Source organism: Panthera leo, chromosome B4 (assembly GCF_018350215.1).
Source record: "Panthera leo isolate Ple1 chromosome B4, P.leo_Ple1_pat1.1, whole genome shotgun sequence".
NCBI classification, from domain to species: domain Eukaryota; kingdom Metazoa; phylum Chordata; class Mammalia; order Carnivora; family Felidae; genus Panthera; species Panthera leo.
The window spans coordinates 82,423,699-82,445,963 of NC_056685.1; the positions used below are offsets into that span (position 1 = coordinate 82,423,699).

The 22,265-nt window shown below is 45.6% G+C and overlaps 3 protein-coding genes across 6 annotated transcripts in view; all 3 read right to left on the reverse strand.

Annotated features, from left to right (window-relative positions):
- Positions 1 to 3,513, reverse strand: part of CS (citrate synthase) — a 32,366-nt gene extending 28,853 nt beyond the window's left edge. Inside the window, exon 1 of the mRNA XM_042946874.1 lies at positions 3,381 to 3,513. Coding sequence (XP_042802808.1) covers positions 3,381 to 3,416 — 36 coding nt within the window. The 5' untranslated portion in view covers positions 3,417 to 3,513. The remainder of the gene's footprint in view (positions 1 to 3,380) is intronic.
- Positions 3,514 to 4,672: 1,159 nt separating this feature from the next.
- Positions 4,673 to 7,805, reverse strand: CNPY2 (canopy FGF signaling regulator 2). The gene is made up of 6 exons (XM_042946881.1): positions 7,692 to 7,805; positions 6,969 to 7,081; positions 6,701 to 6,816; positions 5,429 to 5,632; positions 5,175 to 5,271; positions 4,673 to 4,808 (listed from the first exon to the last, which is right to left on the reverse strand). The coding sequence occupies exons 2-6, from the start codon at positions 7,054 to 7,056 to the stop codon at positions 4,765 to 4,767; spliced, it is 549 nt and encodes a 182-aa protein (XP_042802815.1). The 5' UTR covers positions 7,057 to 7,081; positions 7,692 to 7,805; the 3' UTR covers positions 4,673 to 4,764.
- Positions 7,806 to 9,214: 1,409 nt separating this feature from the next.
- PAN2 (poly(A) specific ribonuclease subunit PAN2) lies at positions 9,215 to 22,047 on the reverse strand. Of its 4 annotated transcripts, none has more exons than XM_042946869.1 (26): positions 21,833 to 22,047; positions 20,791 to 21,186; positions 17,942 to 18,111; positions 17,708 to 17,828; positions 17,468 to 17,545; positions 16,817 to 17,084; positions 16,119 to 16,461; positions 15,824 to 15,920; positions 14,876 to 14,995; positions 14,540 to 14,659; positions 14,142 to 14,270; positions 13,815 to 14,014; positions 13,570 to 13,703; positions 13,327 to 13,433; positions 13,039 to 13,137; positions 12,848 to 12,921; positions 12,596 to 12,743; positions 12,154 to 12,297; positions 11,963 to 12,022; positions 11,645 to 11,735; positions 10,896 to 11,053; positions 10,653 to 10,796; positions 10,341 to 10,520; positions 10,120 to 10,213; positions 9,647 to 9,844; positions 9,215 to 9,305 (listed from the first exon to the last, which is right to left on the reverse strand). In XM_042946869.1, the coding sequence occupies exons 2-26, from the start codon at positions 21,070 to 21,072 to the stop codon at positions 9,271 to 9,273; spliced, it is 3,594 nt and encodes a 1,197-aa protein (XP_042802803.1). In that variant the 5' UTR covers positions 21,073 to 21,186; positions 21,833 to 22,047; the 3' UTR covers positions 9,215 to 9,270. The 4 variants fall into 4 exon arrangements, with proteins under 4 accessions (XP_042802803.1, XP_042802801.1, XP_042802802.1 ...); XM_042946867.1 differs by having other exon boundaries at positions 13,570 to 13,706; XM_042946868.1 differs by lacking the exon at positions 21,833 to 22,047 and adding an exon at positions 21,622 to 21,771 and having other exon boundaries at positions 13,570 to 13,706.
- Positions 22,048 to 22,265: the final 218 nt, after the last annotated feature.

The following is a 22,265-nucleotide window of genomic DNA, read 5'->3' on the forward strand; positions in this document are numbered from 1 at the left end:
CTCCTACATGGCTGTCTTGTATACACTTATCCCATGCTTCCCAGAGACCATTAAATGAACCTCAGTACTAAATTGATCTTCTACATTGCTTTTCACTAACTCATCTAGGTAGACAAGACCTCAGGACCTTTCTACCTCCTAAACCCATCACTGTCATTGACCTAGGTGCAGAGGGAAAGTGACCCAAGGACCAGGACACCTAATCTACAAACCCCAAGCTCCAAATGAATAGTCCTTTTATCTCCTCACATAGCAATAACAAGGTTCAGAAGTCTCAGTACCATCAAACCAGGTTTAGATAGACCCACTTTATAAAGAAACTAGTTTATAGCTTGGACTTGGGGAAAGAGAAGGAGAAACCACCATTTTCTCTTCCCAATTTTCCTTGTACCTAGCTTCACAACTTACCAACCAACACTCCTCTGATTCGGAAATCAGATTGGTAGGTCTTAGGAAAGAACTACATGAAGAGAAGCAGCCAAGCAGTGCCCCAAAGGAACACTGACCTCAGCTACCTTCTCGGTGACTTCAAAGCTCCAATGATCAATATTTGCTCCCAATTTAGCATCTCACAGAAGATTTCCTCCTAACCCTAGAATAGTCTGGCCTGGTTTCTGCTCTCTGGTTAATTATCCACAGAGACTAACCAGAGGCCTGAACTCCAGTACCCCAAAATACAAGAGGCATTTTCAGGATGAGGCTACCAAAGAGTAATTATTGAGTGGCCATAAGGGTAACCTATTTTGGAGCTCTAGTCACTGGCGGGAGGGTGGGAAACAGCAAAGCTCTAAGCCTCTTGACACCATGTCCTGGAGCCTAGTGCTATGACTACTTTATGGACTTGTTTTGAAGTTGTTTAGTCCTGACATCCAGTCCTATAACGCCAGTGAGAAAGCCCAGGGATCAGGACTAAATGTGATCTCCCAGAAGCTAGCTTAGAATCTCTTTCTAAACGTGAATGGGACCTGGGGAGGAGATAAGAAAGTTAAGGGAGGATTGGCATGAATAAAGCAGCCAAATGAGCTTTAGGTCTAAATACAACTAAGTGCCTGAGAACTAGTGGGGCAGTGGAGAGAAGGCTGAGCACTGAGGTCATCTTGACCTTGGGAGGACCTCTTTAAAATGGACAGAGGTGATGGTGCCCCCTGGTGGCTAAGGGTAAGTGGGAAAATGCAGCCTAAGCTTCAACTGAAAAGGCCTGCATCAGTAGATCAAACTCCTGTATTTAATAGGTAACTAAAATTTATTGAATACTCATAATTTCCAGGTACTATCTAAATGTGGTACATGCACTATCTTAATTAATCCTCACAAAAACTCTAAAGGATGTAGGTAATGTTAGTATCTCTAACATTAGTTAGTATACAGAGGAGGAAACCAAGGTTAGATAAAGTATTCTGCTCAGGACCATAGCTTGTAATTGCCCAGAAGCTGTACCTTAACTACTAAGCTGTACTGTTTATATGGTGATGACTATGAATTATCAGCTGTAACTCAGGAAGGGGACTTCTGAATCACTGTTAATGGTCTTCTGGGCACATCAACTCAGTGTGTTCTGTATTTTAAATATTTTCTAAAATAAGGAATAATCTTACTCAACTATAAAATGTTTGTACATCCATACCTGAAATACATGATAAATTGGTGACCCTCCCAGAATATATAAAGGTAGGAGAGACAAACACTTAACACCTAAAATGACTGGTGGGGTAGAATGGGTTTCTTATTACAATCAGTCTGGAAAAATATAATCAGTCTGAAAGGAGGATATAATGCTTTTTCACTCCCTCCCCCCTGCCCAGTGCTTTTTCATTATTGATTATTAGAGTCAGAGGGCATGGTAGTTTTCAAGCAAAAGTACTAGTGTACACAGCCACCAGGAACTACATGGAGACTCCACTATAGGAATGAGATAGAAAGACCCATTGGCCTAGGGATAAGACAATTGCTAAGGTTGAAGTCTTGATTCCCTAAGACACAATCTCTTTGAACTTAGTTTCTTCATCTGTAAAAATGGGAGCAACATCTATTTCTTAGAATTGTAGAGATTAAGTAAGGTGTATGTGCTTGTTATAGGAGTATTCAACATAAACTAGTTCCTTTGCCCTGGCTATTCATCCCTGTCCTGTATTTAAAGGATTCTTGTCCTTGCTCTGAATCCTTTTTAACAGCATAAAAATTCTCTAAAATTTATTTTTTAATTTTTTTTTTTTTTTTTTTTTTTTTTTTTTTTTTTTTTAAAAGGTTTTTTGGAAGGCACCTAAGAATAGGGGCTGGTTGTCAGGTGACCCTGTGATCAGAGGGTAGGAACTTTCTTTTTTAATTTTTTTTTTTTTTAAGGTTTTTATTTATTTTTGAGACAGAGAGAGACAGAGCATGAACGGGGGAGGGTCACAGAGAGAGGGAGACACAGAATCTGAAACAGGCTCCAGGCTCTGAGCTGTCGGCACAGAGCCCGACGCGGGGCTCGAACTCACGGACCGCGAGATCGTGACCTGAGCCGAAGTCGGATGCTTAACCGACCGAGCCACCCAGGCGCCCCTTTTTTAATTTTTTTTAATGTTTATTTATTTTTGAGACAGAGACAGAGCATGAACGGGGGAGGGTCAGAGAGAGAGGGAGACACAGAATCTGAAGCAGGCTCCAGGCTCTGAGCTGTCAGCACAGAGCCCGACGCGGGGCTCGAACTCACGGACCGTGAGATCGTGACCTGAGCCGAAGTCAGACGCTTAACCGACTGAGCCACCCAGGAGCCCCTCTAAAATTTATTTTTAAAGGACTGGGTTTTCACATGATAAATCTCCTACTCACATCCAGATATTATTGAAAACTGTATCTGAGAATGTTTCTTTCAGTTCTAACATTTTACTGATAAACTCATTTAGAAGGCATCTAAAGCTTAAGGTGTAACCAGATATGCAAGGTTAGCATTTGATCTACCAAAATACTGGGCTAGAATCATTTGTTGTAGGGAGCCTCCAGAAACATTCAGATAAATTCATGGATTCCTTGTGGTAACTCGTGACATGAATAAAGAGATGTGCAAAGAGTATCCTCCTAACCTTCTGAGGATCAAGTCAAGGAGGATAATGTCCACTCTTCCCTATGTAGGACACACCCCTGTGTAGCAATGGCAAAGACTGTTGAGCTGGAGAGTTCTTAACAGCTGTACCTTGACAGACTAGTGAGGTGTATCACAAGTAATTTATTACCAACTAACATTACTTTATTAAAGCTTGTGAATTATTTGCTATTTTGTACATTAAAACAATTTTGAGTTCCCTATAAGAGTACTTCTGCACTTGTGATAAGCTCTCTGATGGAAGAGTTAAGTTTTTAGACAGGAAGCAGGCAATGGACAGAATCCTGGGTATACTCACAGGGGTATGAAGAATGTGAACATTATTCACGTGCATCACAGAAGAAAAAATAGTAACAGCTGGTCTGGAAAACAGACTTGACAGGATACCGCATTTCTTATGGCTGATGAGAGAAGAAGGAATTAACACTAGAACCTGAGTTGTCAACTAATATCAGGATACTTGCTCTGAACTAGTTCATGTGTTAGATTTCTCAGGGATTTGTGACATGAAAGCCTTGTTGAACACATTCGCTTTGTGTGTACAGGGTATTAAGAGAAAAAAAAGACTTAAAACAGAAGCTACTTTACAGCTATATTAGATCATATTGACAGTATGGAACATTAGCCTCTTGATCCAATTTTGCCACTAAATACAGACCTTCAGGACCTGTGGTATCTCTAGGCCTCAGTTTCTTCATCTGTAAAATGGGCAGAGATGAACTATATGACCTCCAAGTTCCCTTTAGATTCTAAAATGCTTAATTTAAAAAGTCTTCAAAATGTTTATTCAGTTATTCTTTCCCTGAGGTATTCCTGGGATAGAAGTGTTCCATTCCAAACCCTGAGATAGACATACCTCTGGATCAAGGTGTTTAAGAAGCTCCTCAAAGAAGGTATCCTTTAGGTTTCCATCCCTATGCCCCAGTACAGAATCTCTACACATAGAAAGTGGGGACAGACTTACAGTCCAGACTGACAGATGGAAATGAAAAAGGTATACTTTAGTGCTACAGGTTCAAATCTAAAAGCTTAGACCAGCAAGCAAGGGCCTTCATTAAATAACATCCCTTACCTCATCTCTCCCTATCTTATAAAGCCCTTACTTTTCAGATGAGTTGACCCCATCTATTTCCACTTCCTGTCTGCTACTGCTGATCCCTCCATCTGGAAGGGCAGGGAGGGAAGAATAATGCATATCCATGATTTCCTTCAAGACCAAGCTGTCTTAAACTTTATGTTTCATCAGTATAAATACAAGTCATTTTTAGAATCCCATACTACCATACACTTACCTATGTTCCCTTGCTTATTCACAGAGGTTCCTCTTCTCTCCACAGACTCTAAACACATGGTATTGAGTAGGCACCAAATAAATGCTTATCTAGTTTTGAGTCCAGCAGGAATCTCAGATGGCAAAAGAATGAAAGCCTCAGGCTCCTCCTACCTTCATGCTACACCATTTCCAAAGCACTTCCTTCCCTTTTCTTTCCTGTCTGGAATCCCCTATCTTCAAGCTTAACGTAAGGGTTGATTCTGGATATGAAAAGACAACACAGTTCATACTTTTGGTTTCACAATTTTTCAGTTCATTTCAATAAAAACATAATATAAAAGGCATTGCCACCCTCTTCCCCTCCTGGGGGTGATCCATCAAGCCTGTCAGTCTGGGCCGCTCCAGTGGTTCATAGCTCATCATGCGATATGTGCAGGGCATGGTCACATAGATCTGCAAATAGCACATAAAAGTTTGAAGGAAAATGCCACTCTCATACTGATATATGTCACTATCAAGAAAATGCCCCAAACCAAACTGGCACACACACCAACCACCATTTTTTAGAGCATATCCTTTTAGATGACAAAACATTCCCACTATCCTTTCACTAGGGTCTCAGGTGAGGGAGCCACAAATTCTGAAAGCTGACAGGAAGAGAATAGAGAGGAACAACCCAAGTCTCTAAGTCATAGGTAATGGAAGTTAATTCTTGAGCTATTATCAGAGGATGGGGGATAGGAGGTAGAGGAACATGCTAAGGAATGTGCCAGGTTCTAACGGGCTGTGAGGACAGGCAGTAAAGTGGGAGTAGTTTACCTGTTCGCTTACTACAAAGTTTGTCTTTAACATTGTCAGCCTCTCGGGAAAAGAATTCAATGAGTTCATCCTCATATTCCTCCACAATGCTCTCACACTGTCAACCCAAGGGAGAAATGAATGAGAGAGGGCAGCAAGAAGAGGCCTTTTGCCTCCACCTCCAGAGAGGAGAAGGACATTAACATAGCTTTCCGCTTGGGCTGTCCAATAACTCCCCTAATTTTCAAAACCAGCTACCCATTCCCAAAGCTCACCGCAAACTTGAGAGTGCCACTGATGTCTGAATCAATTCGGATGCCCTGTAGGTCCAGTTCATTGGATTCTCCATTCCGGCCCACTACACGTACGTAGTTCTTGCGGTGGGTGGAAGGGTCAATTTGTTCCCCATACTCCTTCATCCGGTCACATACCTCCTCTAGCAGCTCTGTGAGGTGGGCCTCTGATCGAGCATAAGGCACCTAGAAATGTCCTCAGCCTTGGTTCATATTCTTCCACCTCTGCACATTAGTAATTTATATCCTTACTCTTCCTTCCAAATCTAGTTCAACTAACTTATTCGAAAAAGCCCTCCCTAATTAAAAACAGTACAGCTTATTCGTATGGTTCCAAAGTGCTTTCAAATATATGATCTTATTTTACCTCATTTCACATTTCTAAGAAATAAAACAGGTGTCATTACCTCCAAATTATAGATAAACAGAGACCTCTTTGATAAATCCTAGTTGACTATGTGTTCCTTTCCTTTGAACTCCCTTAATTCTTATGGGTGTAAGCTAATGATTTTATTTATTTGTATTAAATGAGATTAATACCTGTCCTCAATAGGAGCATAAGAGAGGTAGTGTAGGCTTTGAGGATAATAATTATAAAACATCTCACAAACATCATAACCTTAACTTTTCTTTGTATACTCTCCACTAGATATAGCTTTGCGTATATGTTATGTTTTCTACTCAAGTATAAATTTCCTACATACAGGGATATGGCCTTCTTTTTCTCTTTTGTACGTATATAATCATGCCATAGTGAAAACATGAGTGGGGCGCCTGGGTGGCTCAGTAGGTTAAGCGGCCGATTTCAGCTCAGGTCACTATCTCGCGGTCCGTGAGTTCGAGCCCCGTGTCGGGCTCTGTGCTGACAGCTCGGAGCCTGGAGCCTGTTTCAGATTCTGTGTCTCCCTCTCTCTGACCCTCCCCCATTCGTGCTCTGTCTCTCTTTGTCTCAAAAATAAATAAACGTTAAAAAAAAAAAACTATAAAAAAACATAAGTGACATGAATTACGGATGTGGAGGAGGGGGCTGATCAGGGTTCCCTGTCTACTAATAACTACAGCAGAAATAATATTAAGGTTTGGAGCCAGGAAGCACATAGGGTATAAGCCTCCAGCCTCTTACAAATGTGATAGCCCAATATTTTAGATACCTTTCTGGGTCAATATCTATTAAACCAAGGTCCTTCTTAATCAGTTGAGTTCTCATTCAAATTCAGAGTGAGCTACTTTATTTGAGGGAACAGTAACAGTTACCTCCACCACTGACTGGCTGCCATCTGGATTGATTCGGAAAGAGCCCATCTGAATGGTCTTCTTGGGATCCACCTGGGCAATTTCCCACTCTAGTTCATCCACCAGAGCCCTGCAAGCTGGTGTGAGGGGAGAGGAAGGAGGAAGAAGGGGAGAAAGGAAATCAACCCAGATATTTCCATTCATTCTTCTCCCAGACCCTGTATCTCATGCTCTCCCAAGGCTCTGTCTTCCCCACCCTCCTTCCTCTCATTTCTCTTTGTGCTCTTACCTCCACAATGTAGATCCTGGCTCCTCCGAGCCCAGGCAGTTCCCAGCAGGGCCCCCAGAAGCAGGGCCAGCCAACCCCAGCCTTTCATCTTTAGAGTAATGGGGTTGCTCCACCTGAGTTAAGGGTGGAATAGAGCATAGGTGTGAGGATTCGGCTCCATTACCCCCACCCCGAATCCTACATTACCCCCACCCCACCCTACAAAGGCCTCAGTGTGACTCTGGCTCTACTTTTCAGGAAATGGCCAGGACACAAAGGAGCTCCTCTGTTCCAGCGCTTGAGGACCCGGATTCCACCCCCAACCTTCCCCCCCCCCCCCCCCCCCCCCCGCGGTGAGTGAGAGCGCGAGCGAAGGACTTGGGGCTCAGTCCCAGACACTACGTCGACAGGTGAGGCCCCAGATGTTGGTACTTAAGCGTTGGCTGCCTAGGGCTCACAGGGCTATGTGGCAGCTGCGGAACGGAGGTTGGCGATTAACTGAGGACGAAGGCACAGAGAAGCTGCTGGCAAGGCAAGCAGCTGATTCAGGCCAGGAGGCAGAAAGGTGGTGGGCAGAAGAACACTCTATACCTGGGGCCTATTTGGACCCACCACCTTCGATTACTGCATCCCCACCTCCAGCCTAGAGCTTTCCCGTGCGGACCAGCCCCCTTTCTGAGGACGCCGCCATTGCCTTCGCTCCAGTCCATTCCAGACCCTCAGTGCCACTCGCATCCGTCCCACCTCTGCTCCCAGGGCCGCCGCCGTGGCCCAGGCGCTCGAAGACGGCCGGACTCTCACTTTACTCCCGACCGTAGCACCTGGCTGCGGGGGAGCGAGGCTGTCCAGGCTTCTCCAGAGCGCTCCGCCACTTTCCAGGCAAGGGTGACCCAGCGACTGCCTGACCCAGCTCCCCGCACTCTAAGCGGCCGTCTACGCACGGCTCCGAAGCGCTGCCGTGCGAGCCCTACACCGGAGACCGACCCCAAACCCGCCCCTCCAAACTCTCGCGCGAACAGGCAGCTCCGGAGCGGCTTCCAAGCTGCGAGGACCCCGGTGGATCGCAGAAGGACCCAGACTTGCGTGGCGAGCAGCTCCACGTGACCACCAGGGGTCAGCCGAAGAATAGGAGTGGCCTGAAGCAAGGACAGAGCCGTTTGGCGTAAGGACGCGGTCAGAGGCACGTGGGTGTGCCATTCTAGGTGGGCTAGGACCTTCCAAAAGAAAGGTACCCTGCTAGCCCGTGAGAAGCCCTGGTTTCAATACCCCGCAAACTACATCTCCCAGGAAGCACCGCAGCACTTCACAGATCCTGTTAGTAGCTACAAGTCTTCAGATAACCTAAGACCTGCAGTTTGTCAGTTTCCCCAACTTTCCTTTTCCGAGGAAACCATACTGTGCATCTTACAAGAATCTGGTCTTAAGGTAGTAGGCAGCCATAGCAAAGAGCTAAAAATAACTGTCCAGCAAAGACATAACTATATTCCTCCAATAACCTTAACTTTGGACTCCAGAGCTTCACCTTCATTTCTAGGTGGAAATTTGAACGCTTGTTTTTTTCCAGTTGTTATAGAAAGCCAACACAAAGAAAGGAGAGGAGAGCTTAAGTCAGAGCATCCCACACTTGCAGGTCTCTAGTGACATAGATGACAAGCCAGTAATACTTTTTTTTTTTTTTTTTATTTTATAAAACATGCATTTTAAAACAAAACTTTAAAAAATAACAAAACTTGGGACAGGAGAGTGGATGGAAGACAGATGCTTCTCAGCTGTCAGCAGGAGTGAAGACAGCAGTCAAGCTGTGTCTAGGACCCAAAGGCCCTTTTGGCAATGATGGTGTTGGCAACACTGGTTTGCTAGGGCCACCAATATTCGATGTCCTGGTCCATCCAGGCATCTCTCAAGCAGTCAGAGACTTGAGCTCTCTTGAGCTACTGTTGTATCCTATCACTAACCAGGACTTCAGTCCTTAGCCAACTAGGAACTGAGAGTACTGGTTCCGTACTGGTTCCAGGAGCGTTTTTTTTGCCTGGATATTAATTACCCAGGATATTTATTGAGAATATCAATTTCTTTCCATTTGGGTCAATTCTAGACTCTGTTTCTGGCCCGCTATTTTGCAAAGAATGAAAAAGGAATCTGGCACCTCTTCCCTTTACAGCAACTCTGCTGCATTCCAGTTCTATTAATAGCACCATCTGTAGACCCTGAGCAGGTCCAATTCTGGAAGCGGGCGAGGACTAGCCAACTTGGGAAGCCATCTCCCAGTTCTGGGGCACAGAACACTGAAGGGAGAGGAGTAGTTCACTGGGAGAGGATGAGGTCAGAGCGCCAACACTGAGGAGAAGACAGCTGCATCTGTCAGAGACAAAATCAAGAGCATTGACTCTTAAGGTGAGTGGAGAAAAAGTGCCTGGAATACTTCTTATGAAGGAAAAGAGGGCAAACCTGCCCCAAACATTTTAGAATTAGGCAGGAGGAGGTTAGGATCAGTGCAGACTTTCAAGAATACAATCTATTTCACTGAATGTTGGGAGGATTAAATGCTTTGTAAACCACTGAGTGCTTTACAAATGTAAGGTAGAGTTGGTACAATTGTTAACATCACCATCATCATTATTATTATCATGAGTATAATCTTCACATATGCAATCAAAACCCACCCTGTCCACTTTCCCTTGTCCCATCCCAGGCCTTACTCTTGGGACTCGTCTGACCCTCAGGCTCAGGAACCTTCCAGTCCATCTTTCGGCCCTTCTCATAAAGACCCTTGAGCACTTTGTGGAAGGATTCAGGCTCCGTGCCATTTTTGCTTAGCTCCAGATACTTTCGGTAGAGCTGAAGGGCTGTACGGGCATCCTCAATACTGTCATGGGTTTCCCCTTGAATCTTCAGGTCTGAGGGAATTAGAGGTGGAATAGTTTGGAACCTAGCAAAGGAAGGTAAGAATACGTCCCATACTCACATCCCCTACTCCCAATAACCAATAAAAAAAAACTTGACCACCCGTAAGGGAAAAAGCCAAACACCATTCCTAGTGCAGCGGGATACTGAAGTTACTTAAATCCATTCATAACTCTCACCACTAAGGGTCCTCCCTACTCCCCTCATTCCAACACTTTTTCCTGCTCTTAATGAGCACCATAAGGGCCTACAAGGTACACCAACTCACCTAGGAAGTACCAAGCAAGGAACCGCAGGGAAATCATTCGTTTTCGGGGCATGTGAAAGAGATAGACAGTGTCAAGGACTTGGTCCTTGGGCACCTGGCAGAGATAAAAGAGTGGGAGACTGAGGGTAGGTGATCCATAACTTCTCATTCTCCAAAAGCACAATGTATACCCTAAAGGGCCCATATTCAAAGGAAACTCTTAAAAACAGCCCTGCCCGAACCATGAGGTTGATGACCCGGAAGTCCTTCTGCAGACCATGACCCACAAACTTGACTCCAATGTCTATAAGAAAACGAAGCTTTAAGTAGGTAGACTTGAGAGTTGTGAGGTGCTTAGAGGAAATCTTGGCATCTAGGTCTCCTGGCTTAATCCCCGAGTACTGAGTCAAGTAATCCACCACCTAGGCATAGAGAAAAGGAGAAGTTGCTCACGAAGTGAGGTGCAGAGTCTCTCCCTGCTACTCTTCCCTGGGTTCTAGAGCACTCTACATAAGCACAAGGTCTGTCTCACTTGTACCTCCATATCCTAGTACCTGCTCCTGGGTAGAGATGTAGTCATCAATGAAGGGGATACCCTCATTGGGTCCCTGGCCTCGAACACAAGTAATCCTTGCTACTGACATCTGGCTTGGTTTGATGGTAGACTTGGTGCCATCACTGCGTAACTCTGCTTCCTCCTACAGGAGAAGAGTTGATAAGGAAATCAGAGAATAGCTTGCGATGCCTAATATCTCCAGAGTTCTGTGCCAACACCACACCCTTTTGGTCTTGGTTACCTCATTAAGAGTGACAAACTCAGCATCCAGGCCCACCAGGTCCCCAACCTGCGGCATCTCATTCAGCATCAGTGGAATAAAGGTAGTATGTGTTTTTCGCTGCTTCCGTGCTAGTGAGGCTTCAGCCAGCAGGACACTTGCCTCAATAGGGTTCTTGACTGGAAGGGAAAATCCAGAAGACAGATGGCTAGTGATAAGGAAGTAACCAGGGGAGGGAAACCCAGGATGGCTGACCAGAGACTGGGTCTACACTGTGATCTCTCAATAATCAAAGCATGTGAATAAGAAGATTGTGTCTGCTGAACAGACAGATGGAATAGGTCAAATCAGAAAACTACTAAGAAATATGCTAAGAGAAACAAAAAAGCAGAGAGGAAAGAATAAGACTTTGACTTTTTTGGACTTTAGCTTAGAAAATCCAGAAAAACAAAGTTACAGGGAAACTATGGGTTTAAAGGCACCAAAAAGGGACCTAATAAGAAGTCCATCTGCAAAAGAAGAAAGTTTCACTTGGGAAGAATTAGACTCAAAATCAAAACCTTAGCCCTTTTGATCAGATTCCCCCCATCACCTCTTCCCCTCTACACCCTCAGGATCTCCAGGTTCTAAATTTAGAGCCTGATGAAACAGGAATCTCTTTATCACCCCTGGAAATAATAACACTGGCTACCTATCCTAATCTTAACAAGATCTCTTCCAAAAGACCAATCTAAGCTGCTACACCCTTCTGTCTACTCTGTACCACTTACTGTTCAGGTTGTATTTGGAATTAAGATTCCTTTTGACGTAATAAAGGATAGCAGGCACTTTCCAATTCATGTCAAACTGCACAGCTTCATGCTATAAAAGAAAAAGCACTTCATGGTCTATATATAGATGCCCCTTTTTCCTTTTTCCCAAGCCAGAGAGAAGACAGAACTCAGGTGCTATTTTTAGTTCTGCTAACACTTTTTATTCTTGAGGACCCCTCCCTCCCTCCTGAATCTGCCTGGCATTCTGGAGCACTGAGGATGAGAATTCTAGGAAAAGGGGAGATGAAAGGGGGAATGGAATGTGTTACAACTAACCTTATCAATAGGTTCAATAAGAAAGTCATTGAAGAGATACCACTGCTGGTGGGTAACACCCTGTGGAAATACAGAAAAAGATGATAAAGTGATAGCTGGACCACTCTGACTCAGACTCAAGATAAGGACAGACCTGGGACTCCATTGTGGCTACTACCAGGGGTGTCCCTGCCTTGTAGTATCTCACTCACCTCCTTGCGCTGGTGGTAGGTCTCTCCAACTTTGATGTGAGCCACCAGGCTGCCCCCTGTGCGTGAGTCCAGGATGTGTACCACAGTAGCCATCAGGTCATACACAAAGACACCATGCTCCTCCTCTGCCCTGGCTGGGCCCCACTGTGAGGGGGGTACCCAGGCTGCTAAGCTAAGTTTAAGGATGGGGAAGGAAGGGGAATGGGGATAGAGGATAGGGAGTTTGGGGGACGGGGATGGGGGACCAGGGTGGGTTATCTCCATCCTAGCCCATCTATGACTCAATACTGAACTGAGTCACTCTGGAAAAGCCCACAACTGGTAAATAACTTGACTTTATTCCCTTCCTTTTCCCTATACTAAGTTCCATCTTCCCCTTGCCCTGCTTCTGCCCCAACCTTCTCTCCCTTATTCCCCCTTCTCTTCCCAGTTGTTCAACAACCTGTATCTCATCCCCATCAGTCCAATTGCAAACATCCAGCCCTTTATTCTTGGTCATCTTCATGCGAATGGAGAAAGGAAGCCAGACATTCTTCAACTCCTCAATGGAGGAACACATCAGCACACCCTCTGGACTCCCTAGTTCCTTCCTATCAGGATAAGAGAATTAGAAATTCATTCTGAGATCTAGCCAGTGACCAGAGGAGCCACTGGGTAGCTCAATCCTTTGACTAACCCCCCAGACAGTACCTACCAATCAGCCAAAGCAAACTCTTTATTCTTAGAGATTTCCCCACCATGCTTTTTTATTGCCATCTTGAAGGCAACCTGAACACAAAGGAAAAAATATCTGATTGCCCAGGAACATTAATCATATACTGAGCAGAGAAGGGAGAGAAAATTAAGAAGTACACCTAAAACCCTGCTTCCAGACCTGGTCCTTACCTCAGCCTGCATTCTCCAGAAATCAGCTTCTTTCAAGCTGTTCACCTCACAGTTGATAACAAGAATATCTGGCAGATGGCGGATGTTGCGGGTCTGAATCTGAGAGGAAAAAACAAACAAGGAATGGCAATGAGCCTATGGGAAAGAAACCTGGATGGGAACAGTAAACCCTGGACCTGCATTTTCAAACTGAGGTTCCTCCCACTCCCTATAGATCCGTGGATGGTGGTGCTGACATAGCTAGTCCCAGATGAAACCACACCAAGTCCCCAACATGGGAGGACTCACCGTGGGCTGGTACTTCTCGCAGTTGTCGCACCAGGCCTGTGTATTCTGCTCCAGGCAGATGCTTCGCTTCAGCACCTGAGCAAAGTCACAGTTCTTCCCGGTTTTATCTGAGGGGAAACTGGATGCTTCACTCTAGGTTCTCCCTTCTGCCCATTATTAGCCTCCCAACACCCTCTCCTTGATGTTATGGGACACGTGAGGGAGCCTTCCCAACCCAGCTGCAGGGTATACCACTGTTGCTACCCTCGGGGTAGGAGAGCGTGAAGAGCAGGGTGGAAGAGGCTCGCACGGTCTCACTGCCGCAGCGGCAGAGGCTGCAATTCTCCATCTCACAGCTGAACAGCTGCCCAATGACAGAGTCCCCCGATGAACAAAAGCTGCTAAGGGCAGGGAAGGCAATACATGCACATGGAGACAGTTAGGACACCTTCTAAGTCACAGAGGGGACTGTCATGGTGGCTTTAAATACTCATGTTCCGATTTCATACCTGCCTCCAGCACCTCGATAAGCCTGGGGTACTTCTAGCTCCTGCATATCTTGATGCAGTTGAGTGAGAATGAAGCGATTCCACCTCTGAATAAGCCTGGCCAGATTGCCTTTGCCTGAAGCCTCATCTGAGTCAGCCAGGATCAGACCAAGGGCCGAGGCCTCAGGAATGGTGCGGAATGCCCGAAGAAAATTACTGCCCTGGAATCCAGGAAGTGTGTTGGTAGAATGGGGCAATTTTCTCTTTTGTGGCCATTTGCACAGCAGTGTCCCTGCCTACTGTCTACCTCCCTTCCCCTTTTATTGTCCCAGGTCTCCAGACACTGACCTGACAAGGGTCACCTCGAGAAAGATCCAACATGTGGAAGAGGAAACCCAGCTCACATGCCAGACAGAACTCCTTCTGGCAAAGATGGTTCTGGATAAGACAGCGAACGGGCTCCAGAAAATAGAGCACCTGGGGGGGGGAAGAGCAGGAGAACTGATACAGGCAACTAGTATGGAGAAGAGAGATGGGATGGTTAAGAGAGCCGATAAAGAATACAAATCAGGAGTCTACTGAAGAATGGAGCACACAGAAGAGACTTGAAGGCTGTGAAGCAAGAAAGAATGGTAGCGGAGGCCATGGCAAAGTGGGCTCGGTTGGAGAGACCTGGAAAAAGAGCAGGGAGTATGGGGACACAAAGAAAGGCAGTAGCCATGTTCAGGTTGCAGGAATATCCTTACCTGGATCATGCAGTTACAGTAGGCATTGGGGATGTGGGGCTCTAATCCAGCAAACAGGGTCTTATTGTAGTGTTTGAAGTCAAAGTCCTCCAGCCCTAGCTTGGAGTATTTGATGGTTACCTGAGGCAGAAATAGTCTGAGCAAAATGAACGTATCCTCAGAGTCCCCTAAATCCTTTGCAGTGGTCATAACCTTTCCCAAAACCTCCCTCCTGAGTCCAGGTGGTAGATGAAGGCTTCTCAACTGAGTCCTTCGATCCTTTCTAGTATGACCCCCTTTTCCCAGGGAACCTTTCCCCACATCCCACAGGACTCCTTCCTTGGTAACCCCCAGCACCTTGCGGTATTTCTTAGAGACCATGTGGAGATGTAGCTCCTCTTCCCGCCCTATCGGTGACTCAGTGACCTGGCTGAAGCTGTCAAATTCACTGTCTGACTCCTTGAGTCGATAAGGAATCTAGAATTTTTAAAAAGAAGTAATTTTGTTGGATGTCTTAATTATCTTTGGTTTCCCCCCACCTTTATCCCAACACTGAATCTTCTACTTTCTTGAAGTTTCAGCATCCACCGCGTCCTTTTTATTCCCACTGCCATCACCCTACCACACCACAGCTCGACAACTGTGATGGCTTCCACGCGTGGCTCCACACACACTCTGTTCGGCATCCCGCTACCAAACAAACTCTCCCAAAATGCCTATTTCAGTGTGTCACTTCTCTCCCTAAACACTGGTATTAAGGCTTCACAGCCGGGTCCTTTCCAACCTCAATGTCTTACTATTTCCCAGTACTCACCACCACTCCAGCCAGACTGGTCCAATCACAGTCCCGGTCAGACACACCTTTTGCAGTTATGCTTCTTGAGACCTTTGCTAACACTGATCTCTCATCTTGAATATGCTTCCATGTTACTTTCTATTTACCTATTTTTAACCAGCTCAATATCCACCTTTTTCAGTATGTCTTCCTTGACCACTCTGGCCCAGAGTAACATTTCCCCTCCAAACAGCCCTGGCAGTGAATGCTTATAACATTCCTTTAGCATTTAACAATAGAACAAATAATTTGTTACAGACAGGTCTTATCTTCACTAACCAAATACTAAACTTCTTAATAGCAAAGACTCTATCTTCTATTCTGAATTCTCCCTAACACCTACCATGGTACCTCAAAAATCCTTTACTGACCAACTAAAAGCAAAAAATGCTGAGAACTAGTAAAGAAACAAGACAGGAGAAATCCCAGAGGGCTGGGCTGGGGGCTGACCCTCTCTCCTCTGAACATACCTGATTGCGCAGCCTGGTACGGGGGTTGGGTGCATAGCCAATGAAGCCCACCTTCTTCATGGTGCGTAGAATCTCTGCATCCACAGGGGGTGCTCGCCTATAATGTAGTACAGTTCTAGGGCTTGAAGTTTGTGGTGTCTGCCTATCTAATCCCCAACCCCCAAGGAGCCAGAAAAGAAGAAAGTACTGAAGGCACACAAAAATCAGGAAAGGAGACTACTACAGGGCTTACAGAGAAGCCTAGTATCTTGGCCCTTTCCCCCTCCCTCCTTTTGACCCAGATGTAAGGTACAACCTGGGAGCTGGAGCGGAGTTGGCAGCAGGCCAGTCAGAGAGAAGCGTGTCAGTGGTGAGCGGGACAGGGATGAGGGAAAGAGGCAGCAGGTCCTGGCTCCAGTCTAGGGGAGGCAGTGAGTCCACGAGACAGGGCAAAGCAAACTCCGTCTCACGGGAGTAAGGGTTGAAGGAAGGCTCAGGGGAATCAGTCCAGAGGTGTACACAGCCCTCAGAATCCCCAAAGGCCAGGGCCTGCTTGCTGGCTGATACGTCAAATGTCATTAGCAGAGGCCCCACAGGGTTCACATGAAAGATGTCTGCTGGGTTGGCCAGGCCTGTGGGCTCACAAAACTGGCACTGCCCTAGAAGAGAGGAGGAAGCATTATGACACTCCTTTTCCCTCGTATCAGGGAAAGATGGGGCCTAAATTCATGCCTAGAGATACAAATAATACCATCTGATGCCTTCTCATAAACCACAGGCAGTTTTGTTACCCAGTAAAGTTGTTCTGCCTGCTCCACCTTTATCTTTTTCTGTGTTCTTCACACTCAGGGAGAAAATAAAAGCACTAATCTCTGACCAAACCTAAGTGAGACCCTGATAGCCCACCAGAAGTTACTATTTCCTCCAACAAAGAGGTTCCTAGGAGTATACTCCTAGTGTCTACTTCTCCTTCGGTCATCAACCCCTCCTACCCCTTCCTACAGTCCTTCCTACCTGACTGGGAGATGATAGCAAGTCGAGAAGTATATGTAGGGATGAAGCGCAAGAAGGCAGGATCCACATGTACTTGAAGTGGTGTGATGGCACGCATCATGCGCAGATCATACACCTTGAGGAAACGGTCACAGGCCAGGCCAGTGAGGCGGCTGGAGAAGCCACAGGCGGCCAGCAGGTTGCCATGCACATCAAAATCTGACAGACTTCCTGAGAAAGCATCAAACTCATGCTCCACCTTAAAAGAACGGAGGTCTCGCAGGGAAACCTGAAGAAGAGATAACTCCGTTATCTGCCAACACTGTTATCAGGAAAAGTACCCACCACCTACCTAATCCTGTGAGGCCCCTGCCAAAAGAACTAAGGCTCTAGGATATGGGCAATTAAAGCACAGAACAGGCAAAAAGAGAGGCCAAGAGCTGGAAGGGACTCCAAAGAGAACTCTTGTTTACTCTCTTGCCTCAAAGGTATCTAGTTACAACAGAAGGCATCAGCCTGAAAGACAGTCTAGTATAACGTGGCTGAGTAGGAACTCGGGTCACTCCTCCTGTGCCTCCAACTATAGCCCCAGAATTGAGGGAAAGAAAGAGCTCAAGCACATGTCTGATGAAACAGGGCCATGTGGTAGGAGGAAACATGGAACCGAGCCACCTTGCCAGATGTGTGGCCACAGAAGAAGAAGCGATTTGTCTGTCTCATGATGGTGACTCCAGGCGTCTCGACTGCATACTGGGGGACAAAGCAGAAAAACCAGTGAGAATAATTCTTCCCACAGACCAAAGGAACAGAAAGACTGCACATACATCTTAGGCATGTTCCCAGTCTGGGCATATCCCTGACCCCCCAAAAACCTCAGGTCCTGCCTGGGTCTTTCTTTCCCCAGTCTTATACCTTCTGAGTCTCCTGGACAGTATTAAGGTCAATTTCCAATATGTGGTTCTGCAGCCCACCAACAAGCAGAGTGCTGTTGTCAGTCAGTAGGAGACTGTGCATATCCTCACTCTCATCCAGCCTGTAGGGGAAAGGAAAGGCTAAGGGACCAAGGTCTCAAAAGTTTCCAATCCTTTAGACTTCCCATTTTAGGAGGGACTCTCTTTCCCAGTCCAGAGCTGAGAAGCCACTTACAGGTAATCAAATATAATGAGGCCCCCACGGGCCATATACTTGAGGTTGTTCTTGGTGAGAAATAGGATACCATTTTCCAGGCTCTGGATCTGTCGAATGTCGTCACTGCCATTGACCTGAAAGGATGAGTAACGCTCCAAGGCGGGGCCAAAAAATGAAGTGGCATGGCCCTGTGGGGGACAAAAAAGATGAGACACACCCTGAGTGGAGGGGCAGGGCCACCCCAGATACAGGTCAGGGACTGGAGACATTGCTCAACTTTTCTCCATTCTTGCTTGGCCTTTCTGGCTAACAGCAACTAAGGCATATGGCTAGGGACCAATCTAAGTGACAAAGGCATTGATAATAAATACTATCTTATGTTTAATGCTTCACAAAGTACTTTTGTAAACTCTACCTCATTTTGCCCTCACAATGACCTTGCTGAATAGATAATGGTTCAGTTGGTTAGAACAGTTTCGGGTCAGGGATGTGAGTCCGATCCTCCACTGGCCAGCTGGTTTTCTTATGTTCCATATTCAAGTCTTAATCTCTACCAGCCACCATCTGGGAAATGTGCACTGTGGATCACAGGCTGGAATAGAGAGAATGTGAAACTCATTCCCCCCTTGGCTCCTATGACATCATTCACTACTGGTTTCGCTCCTCTTACCTCATACCTCCTCTTTATGTGCTTCCCTTCAGACCACTCTTGAACCATGGCTATTCCCAGTCCACTATTTTCTCACTAGTCATTTTAGGTAATCTCATCCTCTCTCAAGGTTTTAACCATCAGTCTTCTAACTGATGGATCCTAACTCCCTCCTCTAGCCCAGACCACTGCCTCAAGCTTCACACTTACATATCCAAATATCTACTAAACATCTCTCTTTAGATATTCCACGAAAACCCAAACTCATTACATTCTAAATTAAATTTGTCATTTTACCTCGTTTCAATTCTTCTGCTAACTGTATTCTTTATGGAACCATGATCTATCCAAAGGACTAAGTCACTGGTAGTAACTTGTCTTGTTTACTTCCTAAGTATTTCCCAAATCTGTTCTACATGTCTACAGTGCTTCATTCAGGCTTTCATATTCTATGTGAACTGCTACAATAACCTACAATCTAAGCCGATCCCACTGAGTCCTGCCATGTTCCCCCTTAAATGAAACTCTATACTGCTACTTCAGCATTCTAAGATGCAAACCTAACCTTATCATTCTGGATAAAAACTGTCACTGGTGTGAAAGATCAAGTCCAAGCTCTTTTAACACAGCATATGAGGTTTTCTAGAATGTTCTCCCCCCAGATATCTGCATGGCTTCCTCTCTCCCTTCTAGACGACTTAGAATGGACATCCTGGTCTGTATCCAAGTCTCTACTCAAATGTGACATTATCAGAGAGACTTTCCCTGACCAATTATCTAAAACAGCAACACCTCCCACCCTTCATTACCTTAACCCCCTTACTCCACTTTATTTTCCTTAAGGATACTAAACACCTAATATATTATAAATGTATTTTTGTTGCCTTTTTAAATGCTTATTCCCAATCTAGACCATAGAGCAAGGTGTGGCACCTAACAGGTGCTCAAAAAACACTAGTTGAATGAAGTAATGTCTAACTTTTCAGACTTATCTTCCAGAGCAGTAAACCCTAATTGCTTGTAGTTCCTGTAATCTGTAATCACACTGTATGGTACCTTGGAAATCTTTATCCTGTTGCTTTTGCCAAGACAGCATTTTCCCCTCTTCTTCACCTGACTCCTACTCACCTCTCAAGAACTCACTTCAGGTGTCACTTCCTTCTGGAGGGCCTCTAACCCTTCTGCACCCAGTAAATATTTTTACACTGGCACTTAGTAGTTTATATCTTAAACTCATAATTAGTTTATATCTTAAATTCATAATTAATAAGTAAAACAGTTTAGTTTCTTCTAAAGTACCATGAAGTTATCTGTTTATATGTATATATATATATATATATATATTTTTTTTTTTTTTTTCTCATTGTTCTGTAAATTCCTTGAGGGCAAGAATTATGTTTTATTGTTTTATTCCCTGGGCCTACCATAGCAGTAGACCCTACCTACTGAAATGAATGTATTATCAAAAAAGTACATTCTTTCTAATGAAAAAAGCACAATTCATGCCCTATGGAAGGAAAATTAATAAACCAAGAATGTTATTTCTTACAAAATCTTTGAGCTCTCTAGCATACTGGCGATATAGATACACATTAAAAAACATTAATATTGGGGTGCTTGAATGGCTCAATCAGTTGAGCATCTGACTTGATTTTGGCTCAGGTCATGATCCCAGGGTTGTGGGATCAAGCCCATGTCAGGCTCTGTGCTGAGCATGGAGACTGCTTAAGATCTCTCTCCCTCTGCCCCTCTCACCTGCTTATGCGCTCTAAAATAAAAATAAAAAAGAGTTAACACTGATAACTGCTCTCAGAGAGATTAAAATCAGCCAAAGAAGACAGAATGATTCCATGTAAGATATGCAGAAACATGTGTTAAACATTCTACAGTTATAAAAATGGAAACAGAAGAAAGGCATTAGAGATTGGATTTGGACACTACAGACTGATGGGTACAGTTATCAAGGTTAATCAAAGCTTAGAACGGGCAAATTGTGGTAGAAATGGGATGACTTCTGAAAAAGAACACGTATGTAACTTCTTCCTGGATCATATGGCTCCTTCCACTTCCTTCCTCCTGATTTGACTTAGAGACCTAACTAACTCTCACCACCTCAACTCAGTTCTGGCTCCCAGTAAAGCAGCTGCCCTTGGGCTAAAACCAGATAAAATACCTCCAACATCTCCTTTCAGCCCTTACAAAGGGGTACAGTTCTTACCCCGTGGCTTCCCACCCACAGCATCTCCTCGTGCAAGTCAAAGTGGGAGACGGAGACAGGCACACCCACTTCAGCCACCACACTGTGCAATTCAGAGTAGACACCTTCCATTATGTGCACTGACTCCTGGACAGGAAGAGCCTCCAAGGCCACCCCCTCCGGATCCAGCTCCACATTCTGTAGCAGACTTGGGTTCAGGTGGGCATCCAGGACAGGGTCCAGGGCAGAATGCATGGCCGGGGCATACTCTGCCAGTCCAGGGTCCAGACCCTCGAAGTTCATGACGACGATGGCAGATTAGACCCGTGTCACACCCTCCCTTGCAACGGCCCTTTAAGATGTCTGACCCAGCCTTCAGCAGGATAGCACCAGTGGGCCTAGAATGGACATCCTGGCCTGTAAAGGGAAAGAGGTAGCTGAGTCAGTGATAGGTAGGCCCAGGTACTTGTATTTAGTGTGTTCTAGATTATATGTGCAGAAGGGAAATGAGGCAGGGAGATGTGAGAATGCCAGGCAGGAGATGAAGCAGGCAGGAAGGGGATGCGCAGTAGGGTAGAGGCGGAAGTGTTGTCCCTTTTTCTCCTCTAGGCCCTCTGTACTCCCCCACCACCCCACTATCTAACCTAAAACATGACTTCCTTTTCATCTCCCTTCAGGCCTGCCCACTTGCCTGGTTCACCCCAGAACCATCAGTGAAAAGAGCAGCGACTGTGGGACAGGAGTTAAGGAAAGGGGCTAAAATGCTTGTTTCCCAAAATTAAGGATTGGGGGGGGGGGGGGAGTGGGAGGTGAGAATAAGAAGTCGTTTCCCAGAATCCCCTGCAATGTTACCCAGGATTCTCCAGGGAAAAATAATAATGTCCAGCTACCCACAATTGGGGCGGGAATGGGGGGACATGATGAAAATGGCTAGTTACCCACAATTCTCTAGGGGAACCAGAGAAATCAATTACCCAGAATTCTCCCCCGGCGGAGGGGAGGGGAGGGCTTAGGGCAGGGGTCAGATGTGTTCTTGGGATGCTTATGGGGATTGGGTCATTACCAAGATTTCTCCATGGCGGATATTTTGGAGCGCGTGGAATTAAAACGAGTAGGGGGAGAGCAAGCGCCGTCAGCTCCGCGGGAAATTCCAGTTTCCCCAATTCTCCCCCGCGCCTGAAGCTCAACCAAACACTACCGCGGAAAGGACGGCGGGCTCCCAGTCAGAGCTTCCAATCAGGAAGGGTTTGGAGCTCACCTAAGCCAATCAGAAGGAGCCAGGTACAGACGGCTCCGCGAGAAGACGCGTGACGCGGGTATTGGGCAAAAATAAGGTTACGGGCCGCCAATGGGGACAAACGGTGTCAGATACTGGCCGCATTTGGTGTCGTGAAACGTAACTCCTCTTTTAAGCTTTCTTTGAATAAAACTGGAGAAGTCGCTTGGAAACCGAACTTTAATGCTCCCTGTAACTTTAGAAGTTCTAGAATAAGGGA